Raw genomic sequence first — 16,641 nt, 5'->3', positions numbered from 1 at the left:
ATCATGATTGTAAAGCATTCATTATTATCTATTTAGTTTCTTGGGGGGAGGCAAGGAACACATAGAAATGATGAATAATTTTATCTTTTTCTCTTCTGCATTGTAATATCCAAAAAAATTCTAAACGCTTATTCTACCACACAGATATAATACATATAAGGGAGTTAAAGAGTAATTCTGCCTTAAGGTTGAAGTGAAAAAAACAAAAATAAAAATTAAATTCTTTCATATCTACATAGTTGTAGAAGAAATTGATCGATAGTAGCCATCTGCTTAAACAGGGATTCTAGTAATGGAGACTTACATTAGCAATGGTCAAGTAATTCAATATTAATGTTAAACGATATATATGTATTTTTTATTTTAGTTGACTTTATCAGCTATTGAAACTTACAAATATTTTTTAGGAGCCAAGACCTGGACAATCTTATCAAAGTAAACCCCTTAGCAAACAAAAGGTGAGATTATTAAGATTATTAATGATCCTAAGCAACTCTCCAATTTGTGCCAAAAGAAAATAAGACTAATTCTTTGGCAAAGGTAATTTTGAAAGAAGACATTAAAAAAAAAAAAAAGTAAGAAAGAAAAAGAGAGAACAAGCTAATTTGTTGATGCATAATAATACTGGGTAGATTTCCTTTTATTAAAATTTTTATTTATTTCATTCCAATATTGTTTAATGATAACATTGAAGTTAATTCTATATAATTACTGCTTGAGAGATTTCATTTCAACACAATGATACCGTAAGTAGATTATAAGTAGATTGCTAAATTTAATGTTAGTAAATTAAAAATTCATAAAATGAATAACAAGAGGATATTGGCTTTCTGGGGCCCTGGTGGTACAGTGGTTAAGTGTTCAGCTACTAACCAAAAGGTTGGCAGTTTGAATCCACCAGCCGGTCATTGGAAATCCTATGGAGCAGTTCTACTCTGTCCTATAGGGTTGCTATGAGTCAGAATTGACTTGATGGCAACAGGTTTTTTTGATAATGGCTTTCTACTCTCACAAAACCAAGGATCAATTTTAACTACTCCTGAAAAAAATTGGTGGCAGGTATCCTTCTTATACCTGATTACAGTATTTTTGCATGACATTGAATTTACTCTGTCTTCTTGACATGTTAAGACCCATCATACACTGAATCAACATTGAGAAAAGCATGTCAGAGAAACTCCAAGATAGTTGTACGCTACCCCTCATAGAATTATCATGAAGCAAATGTTGGTGAAAAGCATTGTGCAGATGTAAGGAATTATCGTGAATCTGGGAGACAGCCAGGGCGTTCTGAGTAAGAGAGAGAGCGGAACTTGGGTTTGGTTGTCTTGGTTTCAATCTTGGTTCACTCTTAGCCACTTTTCAGGTGTGTGGCCCCAGAGAGTGTCTTAACCTCTCTGAAAATTAGTGAAAGACTGATACAAAAAACAAAAACAAAAAGCCACTGTTGTCCAGTCAATTTAGACTCATAGCAACCCTATAAGGACAGAGTAGAGCTGTGATCTCTTATGCAGTGAATAATTGCTGAGGACCTACTGGATTCACAGGTTACAGTGAGGTATCGTTAGTTACACATTAGGTACAATAATAAGCTGTGAACACCAAAAAGAGAATTGATTCATAAAGGGGGCATGATAATATCTACCTCACTGGGTTGTTACATAGATTAAAAAGGGTAACTAATGTATATAAAATCGGAAGTTAGCGAACATTACTTTTTACTCTAGGATCTCACTGATGATTCATAACTGTCCCCCCCCGCCAAAAAAAAGCCAGTCATGACATTTTCTGATTTCCAACAAAATTTGACATTTTATTTTATTTTATTTTATTTTATTTTATTTTATTTTATTTTATTTTATTTTATTTTATTTTATTTTATTTTATTTTATTTTATTTTATTTTATTTTATTTTAGCAGTGAACAAGGCCTTGATGAACTTATTAATGTAAGCCCCAAAGCTGTCAGAAATATCACTGGGTAAGAGAAGAATGTTATTTGTTTCTTTGTTTTGTTTCTCCTTAACTAATCACAGTGTGACTATAAGTAACTTATAATCATTCTATCAGTAAATTGAATGTCTTGAAAAATCATTCAATTTTATATGTCCCTAGAAACTTTGATATCTATTTATCAATAGCAATAGGGTCCCTGGGTGGTGCAAATGTTTTGTACTCAACTACTAACAGGAAGGTTGGTGGGTCGAATGCACCCAGTGGCACCATGGGAAAAAGGCCTGGTGATGGGCTTCTGTAAAGATTACAATCAAGAAAACCCTATGCAGCTCAGTTCTGCTCTGTGACACCTGGGGTTACCTCCTCATGAGCTGGAATCAACTCGATGGCAATAGGTTGGGTTCTTTTTAGTTTGGTTAATAGCAAGAAGAAAAGGCAGTTGAAAGAAGTCCAGCTTCACTCAGTATCAAGTAAAGCAGATAATGCGAGTGTTTAGAGACATAGGGGTAGGGACAGGGCTAGTCCTTGTGTTATTTATGTTTTGTTTTGATTTTGTAGTATTAATATTAATTTTTTTGTCTTTGGAGTTGATGAAAATTTATTAATGAGAATTAATGAAAAATAAAAAAGATCCATCCACTTCATTAGACTCATGAGCAACATCTTTCACCTCATTGTGGAAGCGTGTGTTTTCTGGTTGTCAGTGGAAATGGAAAGAGGTTCATTTCCTTAGATTGTTTACTTCTCCCAGCAAGATGATGGACTGGCCATTTGGTAATTCTTTAAGTAGTACCTGTCAGATAATAAAAATTCATTTTCTGTCGCTGGCTATATGAAGATTTTTATATCATTGCCCATTACTGTGTTATGTATTGTCTTAGTCATCTAGTGCTGCTATAACAGAAGTACCACAAGTAGATGGCTTTAACAAACAGAAGTTTATTCTCTCACAGCCTAGCAGGCTACAAATCCAAATTCTGGGCATCAGCTCCAGGGAAAGTCCTTCTCTCTCTGTGGGCTCTGGAGGAAGGTCCTTGTCATCTTCCACTGGTGGAGGGGATTTTCAGGCACAGGGACCCCAGGTTCAAAGGACATGCTTTGCTCCTGGTGCTGCTTTCTTGGTGGTATGAGGGCCCCCACTCTCCCTGCTTGCTTCTCCCTTTTATATCTCAAAGGAGATTGACTTAAAACATAAACTTATCTTGTAGATTGAGTTTACATAACTGCCGGTAATCCCATCTCATCAACATCATAGAGATAGTAGTTACGACATGTAGGAAAATCATATCAGATGACAAAATGGTGGACAATCATGCAATACTGGGAATCATGACCTAGCCAAGTTGACAGATATTTTGGGGGGACACAATTCAATCTATGACATGTATCTTAAGAATGTTTTCATGCTTTCACTTTTTAAGTTTTGTTGGTACACTAAAAAAATTGTAGAGAAGGAAGGAACCTCAGAGAACTCTCAGCCCAGTAGTTTGAACACATTTTGAAAACACTCTTCTGGCTGAACCCACACATTTCACAAAAGAAGAAATTAAGACTCAGAAAGGTTAAATGATTTGACCAGGGTCACAGGGAAAATTAGTGGAAAACTGATAGTAGTCTGTGATCTCTTAGTCAGTGAATAATTGCTGAGCACCTACTGGGTTCACAGCTTACAATTAGGCACCATTAGTTGCACATTAGTTATAATTATAGGCCGTGAACAGCAAAGAGAGAATTCAGTAGACATACTCAATCTTGTTAACAGCAGGTGATTATCATAGATTAAAGCTAATTATGTAACAGGGGCACAAAGATGTTAGACCAGGACAATAATAGGTTGTCAGTTTAATATATTACGTTTTGTAACACTCGTGCTGGTTGCTGAATATAGAAAGGTATTGTCAGTGAGTTGCATTCAAAAAGAAAAAAAAGACATTGAATAGTTAACTTAATAAATGTGACAAGCAGTAATTCATATTCGCAGATTCTTAGGAGTAGAGATGTTAGAGATGAACACAGCCCTTGAGATAATCCGATTCACTCCCTCGTGTTACAGATGAGGATTCTGAGGCCGGGACCAAAAGCCTCATAGTCTTCCATTAAAAAACAAAACAAAAACAAACTGTTGCTGACCAGTCAATTCGGACTCATAGTCTGACCCTCTAGGACAGGGTAGAACTGCCCCATAGGGTTTCCAAGGAGTGGCTGGTGGATTCAAACTGCTGACCTTTTGGTTAGCAGCCAAGCTTCTTAACTACTGTGCCACCAGGGCTCCATAAGATAAAGGAAAGGTAATTAAGCACCTCTTGAAATAGCAAAAGAGAAGCCCTGGTGGCACAGTGATTAAAGTTCTCAACCGCTAACGAAAAGGTTGGTGGTTTGAGCCCATCAGCTGCTCTGCGGGAGAAAGATGTGGCAGTCTGCTTCAGTTCTACTCTGTCCTGTTGGGTGGCTGTGAGTCGGAATCGACTTGACAACACTGGGTTTGGTTTTGGTTTCTGAAATAGCAGGCTATGAAGCTGAGATAGTAGCCCTTTCCAAGATAGCCAGGGGTGTCCTTAACTGCTCTCATGGGGTCACCTGAAGGATTACATCATAGTTGACAACAGCACAAATATGCAAATAACTACAAAATACTTTCACAGCTTTTAAACTTCATTTAAGTAATAATGCCTAAATATTCTATAATGTATCCTTTTCTAGGTCCTTAAAGCAAAACAAACAAAAGCCGTAAATCGAAGTGTGAAAAATGTTGCATAATCCCTGAATGGAACTTAGATATAAGATTTATATATTTGCAGAATCCAGACCCTGAAAAAAATGGCTATATATTTTTTGTTTTCAGTTCATGGTAACAAATTTCATCAGGCTATCAAGCAAGACAATTCTGGAGTGTCACTGAGATCCTTGTTTCATTAACACATGGTGGTGTTCTTTTAGGCATAGTGGTAGCACATGGAAACCCTGGTTGTATAGTGGTTAAGTGCTATGGCTGCTAACCAAAAGGTTGGCAGTTCAAATCTACCAGGTGCTCCTTGGGAACTCTATGGAGCAGTTCTACCCTGTCCTGTAGGGTTGCTATTGGTTGGAATTGACTTTATGGCAATGGGTTTGGTTTTTGGTTTGGGTAGCACATAGCATACATATATATGTTTTCTAAGCTAGTGTTTTTCAAACTGCTGGTCACAATCCATTAAAGTGTTTCATAATTAACTCCGTGAGGGTCAATCAAAAAATTTTTTTCTGATTAAATAGAATGAATTGAACACGGTAGAAAATATAAGGGTATGAAATTTGTTTTGTTACATGTATATATGTGTGTACTTGTATGTATCTGTCGATAAAAGAGTACTGGGTAGTGAAGTAAAATTTAATTCATATTGGGGTCCATAAAACAGAGGTTTGAATACCATTCTGCTAAGTTGCTGGATAAATCCAATTTTCTGTGCTCAGCATAACAGTGAAAAGGGAAGTTTCCACATTTGTTTTTTGTGTTTTCTGTGCAATTTACCCTTACTTATGCTGGCACATGAGTATCACATATAATTATACTAGAAATATTGTGATTAATTTTATATCTTAAAATAAAAAAGTTGTGGCCTTTGAATACACTATTTCCTCTATGAAGTTTTATTCTTTGTATTTTTTCTCCTAGTATATGAAATTAATCTCATTTTCAAGATTGATATTTTCCTGGCACAGTTTAGCTTTACAATGGATTTTGCAATTGAATACAGAGAAAATTACATTTTCGATAATTGTCAGATGTTAATCGTTTCTTTAATTGTACTCCTAGATAGCAGTTGATGACCTTTAATTGAGAATATTATTATTGAAGAGAATTCAAAATAGTGAAAGTTCTGTTAGGGCCTTTCTGTCTATCACAGCAGCTCTGAGGTCTCTGATGAAGTGATCAAACTAAGCACAGCCAGGGTCTGGAAAGCACATTCTGTGGACAGATTTAGGGCTGTAGGCTGTAAGTTCAGAGCTGTCCTCAGACCCCTTTGATGATTGTGCTATAAATGGTTCCCCTTCAGTTCCTAACTTTGCATCAACCGTTTTGTGTATGTGTGTTGCAAACTGTGCATAACATAAAATTTGCCATTTTAATCATCGTTAAGCATACATTGGTGGCATTAATTATAGTCACTATGTTGTGCAACCAACACTCTTATTTATTTCCAAAACTTTTTCATCAACCCCAACAGAAAGCATTAACTAACTCCCTGCGCCCCTCCCCCATCCCTGGTAATCACTGTTCTACCTTCTGTCTCTACAACTTTGCCTATTCTAGATATTTCATATAACTGGGTTCATACAATGTTTGTCCTCTCATATATGACTTATTTCACTGAGCATAATGTTTTAGAGGTTCATCCATGTGGTAGCATGTATCAGAACTTCATTTCTCTTCTCGACTGAATAATAGCCTATTGTATGAATATACCTTAATTTGTTTATCCATACACCTGTTGATGGACATTGAGGTTGTTTTCACCCTTTGGTTATTGTGGATAATGCTGCAGTGAGCATTGGTGTACAAGGATCTGTTTGAGTCCCTGCTTTCAAGTCCTTGGAGTATGTACCCAGGTATGGAATTGCTGGAACATATGGTAATTCTATATTTAACTTTTTGAGGAACTGCCAAACTGTTTTCCACAGTGGCTGCATCGTTTACGTTTCCACCAGCAATGGACGAAGGTTCCAATTTCCATATCCTCCCCAACTCTTATTTTCCGTTTTTTTTTTTTTTTAACAATAACCATCCTAGTGGGTGTGAAGTGGTATGTCATTGTGGTTTTGATTTGTATCTTTCCCTAACGCTAACAATGTGGAGGGTCTTTTCATGCGCTTGTTGACAATTTGTATTTCTTCTTTGGAGAAATACCTATTCCAGTTTTTTGCCCATTCTTTTTCATTGAGTTGTCTGTCTTTTTGATGTTGAGTTGTATTTTTTTTTTTTTTTGATAAATAAAATATTTTTTATTTTTATTTAAGGAGAAAGGACCATCTGGGAAGGGAGTGCTGTCTAATATGATAGTAATAGCGAGTGTTATCAGTCCTGTGATTTCTTGCCATGCCTTGAGAAATGGATAATAGCAAACTCGATGGGAGGAAAAATTGCTGATAGGCTGAGAAAAGAATGATAGGACAGTTTGAGTATGGAATGATTATGACCATGAACAACCAAGTTTAATTCAGTTTTTTAGTCATAATAAAATCTGTTGCCTTTTAGTCAGTTCCAACTCATGGGGACCCCATGTTTTACAGAGTAGAACTGAGCTCCACAGGGTTTTATTGGCTTTAAACTTTACAGAAACTGATCACCAGGTCGTTCTTCTCTGGCACCCCTGGATGGATTCAAACCACCAAGCTTTCAGCTAGTAGCCAACAGCAAACCCTTTGTGCCACCCAACCAAACCCAAACCCACTGCTGTTGAGTCAATTCTGACTCATAGCAACCGTATGCGACAGAGTAGAATGGCCCAATAGAGTTTCCAAGGAGCACCTGGTGTATTCGAACTGCCAACCTCTTGGTTAGCAGCCGTAGCACTTAACCACTATGCCATCAAGGTTTCCTTGTGCCACCCAGGGACCTTTTAATTACAGAGGAAAAAAAGTCTTAATATTAACGAATTGCTGGAACTCCTTTACCAAGCCTTAGGTTAAGAATAATCCCAGTTTTAGAGCTTTTATTTTATTTTAATCGATATCCTTCACTGGTGAACGTGGATTAAAAATGATAAGGATGTTAGAATCAGTTTGGATCTTCATAAAGCTAAAATATTTAAGAGAAAAATTGTTACTCACCAGATGTTTGCTGTGTAGCACTTAACCAGTGTGCCCTTATTGATCAGTCCAGTCCAGTTGCAGTCAAGCTGAGCCTGACTCATGTAGATGGGCCCTTGTAGATAGGCTCTGGTAATAAAGTACAAAAAGTCAGAGCCATTTTTCTTTTGATCTAGTGTAATTTGTCCTCCTATGAATTGGTTAGAAAATTCATTTCAAGCTGTTCTATGAAAAGCAAATATGCCTCATACTAAATGATAAGATAGTTAATCCTTCCCATTTCCAGTGACTTCAACCCATATTATCACTAACTTACCAAACCAAACCCATTGCCATGGAGTCGATTCTGACTCATATTGACCATAGGAAACAGAGTAGAACTGCCCCATAGGGATTCCAAGGCTATAAATCTTTATGTAAGCAAACCACCATATCTTTCTCCAATGGAATGGCTGGTAGATTTAAACTGCGAACCTTTTTGTTAGCAACCAAGTGTTTTAACCACTGCACCACCAGGGCTACTTCTGTAACCCAAGCTGCTTTAATTTTTTTCACTTAAAGGAACCAAGATCTTGATAAACTCATCGAAGTGAATCCTGAAACTCTAAGGAATAACCAAAGGTAATAGAAACTATGCTATTTTCATGTGCTTTGGTCAGGAAGAGTATTTTATTTTATTGTTATTTAAAACAGATATGTAACCTTAATGATCTCAGCAAAAGACCTTTATAATTAATCTACTGGCTTTTTATTTTGCTACTTAAAGAAACCATGACCTAGATAAGCTCATCAAAGTGAACCCTGCAGTAATCAGGAGCAATCAGAGGTAATCAAATAAAAGCAGCCATTTCTTGCCCCTGGGTGGAGTGGATTTATTATTTTGTTTTGATAAAGCAGTACAAATCAGAAAATTCTATCACTAATCTGAACTTTTTTGTTTTGTTTTTTAAACAGCCAAGACTTGGAGAAATTTATTGAAGTGAAGCCTTCAGCTCTCAGAAACGCTAAGCGGTAAATGACCTTGACTGACTATCTTGCCATGTTCCCAAGTCTAGATGAGACATTTTGTTTCTTTTTTTTAATAAAGAAGACTTTTTATTTTCTTTAGTGTTTCAAATGAGGACACATTTATAACCCACATGTCTCCTGTCAACAAAAAAAACATGTTGCACGCTTCTGGAATCAATTCTGATGCTATTTTAGAATCAGTTCTGAGCTTATTATTTGCACTAAAAGAGCTTAGTGTTTGTTGTCTATAGGAAATAGAATTTCAGTACTGAAATGAAAAATGACTAAAATTAGATAATAAAAAAATATTTTGAAAAAGTTGAACCAAACTGGTGGTTTACATAGATGCCTGTAGAGCATTGGGGAAGATATTGAGGGTCTTCAGAATCCCAGATCCATAGCTAGTGTGGGCTCACAAAATATTACAGCAGATTTTCAGCTTAAATTTTCATTTTGTGTTTGGCAAATATCAAATAATTTGCCTCTTTATGTGACATCTTTAACCTAAGTGCTCCTAACATAAAATGTTCAGGAATATATTATATTAGAATCCGAATAGTTTTGCTGGCTTGGAATTTTATCATAATAAATGTATTGCTAGGAATCAAAGTCCCACTATATTCTGCTTTCCACTATAAAGAAAGAAAATTAGTGTTTGAAAAAGTGCCCTGAGCTCCTAAGAGAAAGAAGAGAGGGTAATGCACTCATTGGCCTAGCTCTGATGTCTCCTAGTGTACTTTCTACATTAGTGCTTTATTTGGCTTTCTCTGTTTGTATGTTTTTATCACTGGGGTGTTGGAGTCTTTGAAGTAAGAAGGCACAAAGGCAGTTGGAGACTAGCATTTATTGAGCGCCTATTGTATTACTGGCAATTTGTGTACACAATCCTCACAACCACCCCATGAGAAATATATTCATACACCCTATTTTTTGAGGAGGAAGCTATAGCTCAAAGATACTGAATAACCTCTCAAGAAAGAAAACACACCCTGGATTTAAAGCCAGGTCCTTCTGACGTCACTGTCCAGAAGAAAAACAAAAGCTCTGTCAATAAATCAGCTCAGACTCTCCTTTCCATCCTTCATACACCCTATGCATAGCCGCCTCCCCCAACCTCTCACATGCATGTAAAAATATTGCAATCAGATCCATTCATTCTAGAGCATTATTGTTCAAATGACAGGGAGAAGAGATAGCACTTGTCACACAGAGATTGTCTAACAGCTGAAATAACAGTGGACTTTTGGTGTGGGCCCGCCACCCATAATAGTGAGGAAATACCTTTGTTCAATAGAAACATTTCTTTGCAGTGGTATTTGTTGGGATGGACTTTCGCTTTTCTCAGCGGCACTTTTACGAGGCTCCCAATCATTGGAAGTGGTTAGATTTAATAACCACATTATAACTGTAACTAACAATGGCTATCGTAGCCAATGTCAGAGCAGCTGATTCTCTCCCTCCCTCCCTCTCTGCCTCTTTCCCTTCGTTCCTCCCTTCCTCTGGCAAACATGCTATGTTGGCAACGATAAATTTCCTATAAGAGTTTTGCCTTTTGTGTTAGTAAAAGAGGTTAATTTTTTTGTTTTAAAGATAGTTTCCATTTCAGCAACTCCTAATGAAATATCTATAAAAAGAAGAAATCTTCCTAATCCTTTATGAGTGGTATAAACAGGAAATTTAGAAATAATATTGACTATCATGTTATTTCAAGATGGCAGCTTGATCCACAAATCTAACCTAAGCTATACAGTCAGACATCTCTTCTTTAGCAGTAGACCAGATTCAATGATAATCAGCCAGTTTGTTCAAGAATTATCATGGAAAAAAAAAATATATATATATATATATATATATATATATACATATACAAATTAAAAAAACAAGCAGAGCAAACAGGAAAGACTGAGCTATTTGAGAAAATCGCTTCATTCAATTTGTTCAGCCACCTGTAGCTACAATGCCTCCTCTGTGCTGCTGGCTTTGTTTTAATGTAGGTAAAGAGAGGGGGGCATTTTAAGTGCCTCCCAGTAGGAATAACAGCCACAAGGCACTTTGACATTTAATTTGATGTGATACAAGCACTGATTATTTAATAGTGGTAACAGCAGTGGACCAGAGTTCTTTGTATGTGACTTTGCTGACATTTCCAGCAGCTGTAGATTTAATTCACAGTTAGGGGCTGGATATACTCCAGTCATCGATCAGAATGCAAGCCGGCCTCCCAGAGCTCCTTCTAGGAATACATCAACCTGAACAATGCAGATGTGCACAGCATTTTCATTGACTCAGTGAGAAATTGCATGACCTTTAGTAGTTATAATTTCACATTGTCATGAGCTCACCTTAAAAGAGAGATATTCAAGTATCTGTGACCTATAAGCTGTTGCTAGACTAATTGTTAAAATTCTAAGTTATTGCTTTCAAATGATTTTAAAGCATCCAGTGATAGTTATACCTTTAAAGTTAACAAAGGCATCATCTGAAGTAGAAAGAAAGATTCTTAATTATATGTAACATTTGCTTCCATCTTTTTAAGGTCTTTCCATTTCTGAGGTAAGGATCCCTAGTGCCATAATAGTTAAGAGCTCTGCTGCTAACCGAAAGGTCTGCAGTTTGAACCCACCAGCAGCTCTGTGGCAGAAAAGACCCAGCTATCTTCTCCTATAAAGATTACAGCCTAGGAAACTCTGTGGGGCAATTCCACCCTGTCGTATAGGGTCATTATGAGTCAGAATCAACTTGATGGCAACATAGCATTTGCTAAGGCACATGCCTCCTAGCTTTTAGTATTCCAAAAAGAGGAGAGTTTCTTCTTATCTTCTTCCTATTGTATATTTCTCAGATTTCTGTTCAAAATGGAAAGCTGGGGGTGACCTTGACTCTTCCCACTGCTTCGTTGCCCACAGTCAATCAATCACGCTTGATGATTCTAATTATCTCAAGAATTTGTCCATGACACTTTGTTACCTCCGCTTCTATTGCCTCTAGATTATTGTTGTAGCCTCTGAGTTGATCCATCTGCTGCCAGTTTTGCCCTCTGCCTTCCAATCCATTCGCCACAGCGTAGGCAGAGTGATCTTTCTAAAATACGAATCTGATCATGTCATTCTTTTCGTTAAAACCATTCCGTGGCTTCCCATTGCCATTGGATAACAGCCATACTCCTTAACCTGATATCCAAAGCCCACCATGTTCTGGGCTCCATGTGCTTCCCTCTCCCATCTATTACTCTCCACCCACAAGCAAACCCCATTCATATACCCCCTGACTTGCACCTTCTTCTCTCCTCCTTCTACTTTAGGTGTCAGCTTAGGTGCTTCTAGCTTAATCTCTGGGGAACCTTCTCTGACCCATCATTGTGCATCAGGAGACTTCTAAGTGTTCTCAAGCTCTCTGTCCTCCCCTTCCCATAGCATTCTCCTCTTAGAGGGAACTATTACTTAATTATCTCCCTCTGGCTAGAAGATCTTTAAGGGCAAAGATCTGTTCTGTCTCGTTCATTACTTTATCCCCAGTGTCTAGCACAATGCTTGTCACATAGTAGGTGATTAACAAATATTCTGTGAATTAAAGGCCAGTCCTCAAACTAATCAAGGTCTTATGATAGTGCATCAAGATAAAGTTCGTTGCCTTTCAGCTCTCATATTTTAAGCCTCTGTGAGTAAAACCAGACTGAAGAAATCTGATTTCTTATGACTGGTCTCTCTGCTTAGGCCAATGGATATCTTCTGCTCATGACAATCTGGATGAGCCAAGATGAATTAGAACCACTGAAATTCTTGGTCACATCTTGTGTTTCAAGTACCTAAATTATTTAATTTCTCTATGAAACTGTTAATTTCCTTTATGTGTTTTTGTTGTTGTTAGGTGTCATCAAGTTGATTCCAAATCATTGTGGTCCCATATGATAGAGTAGGAGTTTCTAGGCTGTAATCTTTATGGAGGCAGATCGCCAGTTCTTTCTCCTGCAGAGGTGCTGGGTGGGTTCAAACCACCAACCTTTCGGTTAGCAGCTGAGCACTTAATGATTAAAACTCCTACATTGAAAAGAGTTTAAAAAATATGTACAACTGGACCCATTTTCCCACATCAATAGAGCTGAAGAATTAGACCAGTTATCTCATTGTATTCTATAATCCTTTCCCAGAGACAAATATTCCTTTTGACTAGAGCTTCATTCCTGAGATGTATTCCTGGCAGAAAAGAAGTACCACTGTAAAATTTTTATATGGAGGCCCTTAATTTTGTAAATGTGTTCAACACTCTGAAAAAGCAATTTAAGTAAGCTGTGGAGAGTGAAACATATTGCTGCCTCATTAATACACACCTCCCACACCCAGAGAAGGGTGGAATAGCACTTAGCAGTGAGCTGAGAACTTTCTCTCATGCAGAACTTATCCTAGGAAAAGTTGTATAGTTACAGACACCATTTTTAGGTCCTCAGGATGTCTACTTTTTCGTTCATCCCCTCTGTAGGGAACTACTGTATTCCTTAATGGGAATATTAATTAATTAAATAAATGCTTGTATTCAAATATCGTGCTGTGGCTTTAGCTCATCCAAAACCCAAACCAAATCCACTGCCATCAAGTCGAATTCCAACTCTTAGAGACCCTATAGCACGGAGTAGAACTGCCCCGCAGGGTTTCCAAGGCTGTAATCTTTACAGAAGCAGAGTGCCACATCTGTCCCCTTCAGAGCAGGTTGTGGGTTCCAGCCTTGGACCTTTTGGCTAACAGCTGAGCACTTAACCACTGCGCCACCAGGGCTTCTTGCTTTAACCCATAGATAACTTACATGTTTTCCCCAAACATTTGAAATCTACATAAAGAAACATTTTTAGCAGCAATTGTTAACAATTTGCTCTTTAGCACTTTTCATTGTATCTATGGAGAATTGGTGATATCATTGGAATTAATTTCAACTGTTGATAAATATGCAAAATTATAAATTCTCCCTTCCACTGCAACTGTCATGGGAAGGGCTTAAAACCAACCCTTTGCCCCACCCTGCAGCATTTGGTTGGGCTTCTATAAAAATCTTTTTTTCACACTCTGACTCACAGCTCTTCATCTTCTACCACAGTGCAAAAGACACCAGGCAATAGATGTGGTCTTAATTAAAGAGCAAAAATTTATTTTTACAACCTTTAACTTGGGAAGTTTACGGGCAGTCTGAACTTTCTGTAATTGGATCTTTAAATCTAGCCAATGACAGCCATCAGGGAGAACAACCAAAGCAGATACACATTTTATACTTTGCATAAATTGGAATTCTCTATTTTGCTTTAACTGTAATCATAGATTAATTAGATGACAATCTTAAAATCCATTCTGCTGAACTTAAATGTATGATACTGTTTAATGCACACAGGAAAAATCCTGTGAAAACAGGCATGCTTGGTTCCCATTTTGAATCATCTACCTGTAGTTCTTGGATTAAGAAGCCCTGATGGTGCAATGGGAACCCCGATGGTGTAGTGGTTAAGTGCTACAGCTGCTTACCAAAGGGTTGGCAGTTCCAATCCACCATGTGCTTCTTGGAAACCCTACGGGGCAGTTGTGCTCTGTCCTATAGGGTCACTATGAGTTGAAATTGACTCAATAGCAATGGATTTTTTTTTTTTTTTTTGATGGTGCAATAGTTAAGCACTCAGCTGCTAATCGAAAAGGTGGCAGTTTGAATCCATACAGTGGCTCTGCAGGAGAAAGACCTGGTGTTCTGTTTCCGTCCAGATTTAAAAAAAAAAAAAAAAAAAAACACAGATTACAGCCAAGAAATCCCTACTCTGTCACATGGGGGCGCTATGTGTCAGAATCTCAACATGACGGCATCTAACTACAGTTGTTGGATTTTTAAGATTCTGACTTTTCCTTTCTCAGGTCCAAGTCCTTTCCTGTTTTCCCTCACAATAGCTAGGGTCCAGGAGAGTTTGGGTCCTGGAGGAAGTGGAAAAGATGTGGGCAGAGAAAAGATGCAATATCTGCAGCAACCAGGAGTGGAAGTGACTGAGGAAGTGAGGATGTCCAGTATCAGGCTAAGAAACTAATCATAATTATGTTGTAAGGGTAGGAGCAGATCTAAAATTAAGGGTGAAAGCCAGAGAGCTGTGCAAAAAAGAGAGAAATATGTACCATTCAGGGCTAAAGTAAGGCGGGTCCTGAGTGATTGTTTCGAATGGAGATGAAGTGTCTATAACTGGCTTCATTTATATTTTCCTCTGTGGTGCACATTATGTATCTAAATATGGATGGAACTGACTTCCTTAAAGGTTCTAGGGTCTATGCTGACATCTCCCCCTTTCCCAGAGATAAGTGAGGTGGTACTTGATCTCTCTCAGAGAAGGAGAAAAAGATAATTTAATTAATTCCACAAGTATTCACACAGTAGCTTCTATGTGCAAGGCCACTTTAAAACCAAAAACCCATTGCTGTTGAGTGGATTCCAACTGATGGTGACAGCATGTATTGTGGATAGAACTGTTCAATAGAGTTTTCTTGGTTGTATTCTTTACGGAAGCAGATTGCCAAGTCTTTTCTTTTGCAAGGCCATGTTAGATCCTGATAATGTGACCTTACGTACAAGCTGTAATGAAAACCACCATCTTCTTTTAAAAATGGCGCTCAGTGCTTCCACGGTTCACAGTCGGGGGAGAATCACGCCACGGGACAAGATTCGAGTTCCTTAGATTCACATTTCCTGGCAATCTCTCGCTATTTACCACACCAGTCATCCCAGTTTGGTATTCCCAGGGAGCTGGATTCTGGAATAGTATGATCCTTCATTTAATTTTGTTCCATTACCCCGTATTTATAAAACATTATTTAAAATGTTAAGGGGAGAATCACCTAAAGGCTAAGTCATTAAGATAGGAGGGTGGCCCCTGAGGCCAAGAATGTGGCTCTGGGTATTAGTGAGGGAGTATCAGCGATAGGCAAATCCAAAAGCCCAAGTCTAAAACTTCACAAATTTGAAGGATGTGAGCTTTGAGGTTACCTTTTACAAGTTCTAGCAGCTATGTTTAGGAATTTAGCTTTAAATTTTACATCATTTAGACTACAGAATCAAATGATTTTGATACTTTGGAGCTACTTCTGAAATCCTGTGTTTTTTTACAAATATTAATTGGCATATTTTCTACAGTAATTCACATTAAAAAATAATTTGCCCCAATTCCTGGATTTTCAAAAGTTTGCAGCCAGTATTTTAAAAGCATGGTCATAGGATATTGCCTAATTTACAGATTTTATCAGTTATTGATGGCTTGGATGTTATATAAAAAGAATATTACTAAATATCATTCCACATGCACATAAGAACACTTTTTATCATATTTTGCATCCTTGCTGTTGTTATTAAGTGCCATTGAGTTGGTTCCAACTCTTAACAACCCTACATACAACAGAACCAAACACCGCCCGGTTCTGCACCATCCTCACAATTGTTGCTATGTTTGAGCCCATTGCTGCGGCCACTGTGTCAATCCATCTCCTTCAGGGTCTCCCCCTTTTTCACTGACCTTCTATTTTATCAAGCGTGATGTCCTTCTCCAGGGACTGGTCCCTCCTGATAACATGTTCAAAGTACAGGAGACAAAGTTTTGCCATCTTTGCTTCTAATGAGCACTCTGGTGGTACTTCTTCCAGGACAGATTTGTTTGTTCTTCTGGCAGTCCATAGTATTTTCAATATTCTTCGCCATCACTATAATTCAAATGTTTCAGCTCTTCTTCAGTCTTCCTTATTCATTTGCATCCTTATTGATAATTAATTTTATGAATAGGAGTGCTTATACTGAGTCCATTCATAATAAATGAATGTGTTGGATAAGCATATAAACTTATTTAACTCCACTATTTCAGACTATGGAGCCCTGGTGGTGCAGTGGTTAA

At 37.6% G+C, this 16,641-nt stretch overlaps 1 protein-coding gene across 2 annotated transcripts in view; it reads left to right on the top strand.

The window, feature by feature from the left end:
- SCEL (sciellin) overlaps window positions 1-16,641 on the top strand; it is a 210,237-nt gene that overhangs the window by 168,602 nt on the left and 24,994 nt on the right. For both annotated transcript variants that reach the window (XM_064270007.1, XM_064270008.1), the window contains exons 19-23: window positions 408-458; window positions 1,918-1,980; window positions 8,304-8,363; window positions 8,509-8,568; window positions 8,697-8,753. In XM_064270007.1, the coding sequence (XP_064126077.1) occupies window positions 408-458; window positions 1,918-1,980; window positions 8,304-8,363; window positions 8,509-8,568; window positions 8,697-8,753 (291 nt within the window). The remainder of the gene's footprint in view (window positions 1-407; window positions 459-1,917; window positions 1,981-8,303; window positions 8,364-8,508; window positions 8,569-8,696; window positions 8,754-16,641) is intronic.

Source organism: Loxodonta africana, chromosome 17, assembly GCF_030014295.1.
Source record: "Loxodonta africana isolate mLoxAfr1 chromosome 17, mLoxAfr1.hap2, whole genome shotgun sequence".
NCBI classification, from domain to species: Eukaryota; Metazoa; Chordata; class Mammalia; order Proboscidea; family Elephantidae; genus Loxodonta; species Loxodonta africana.
This window is presented reverse-complemented; position numbering and strand designations above follow the sequence as displayed.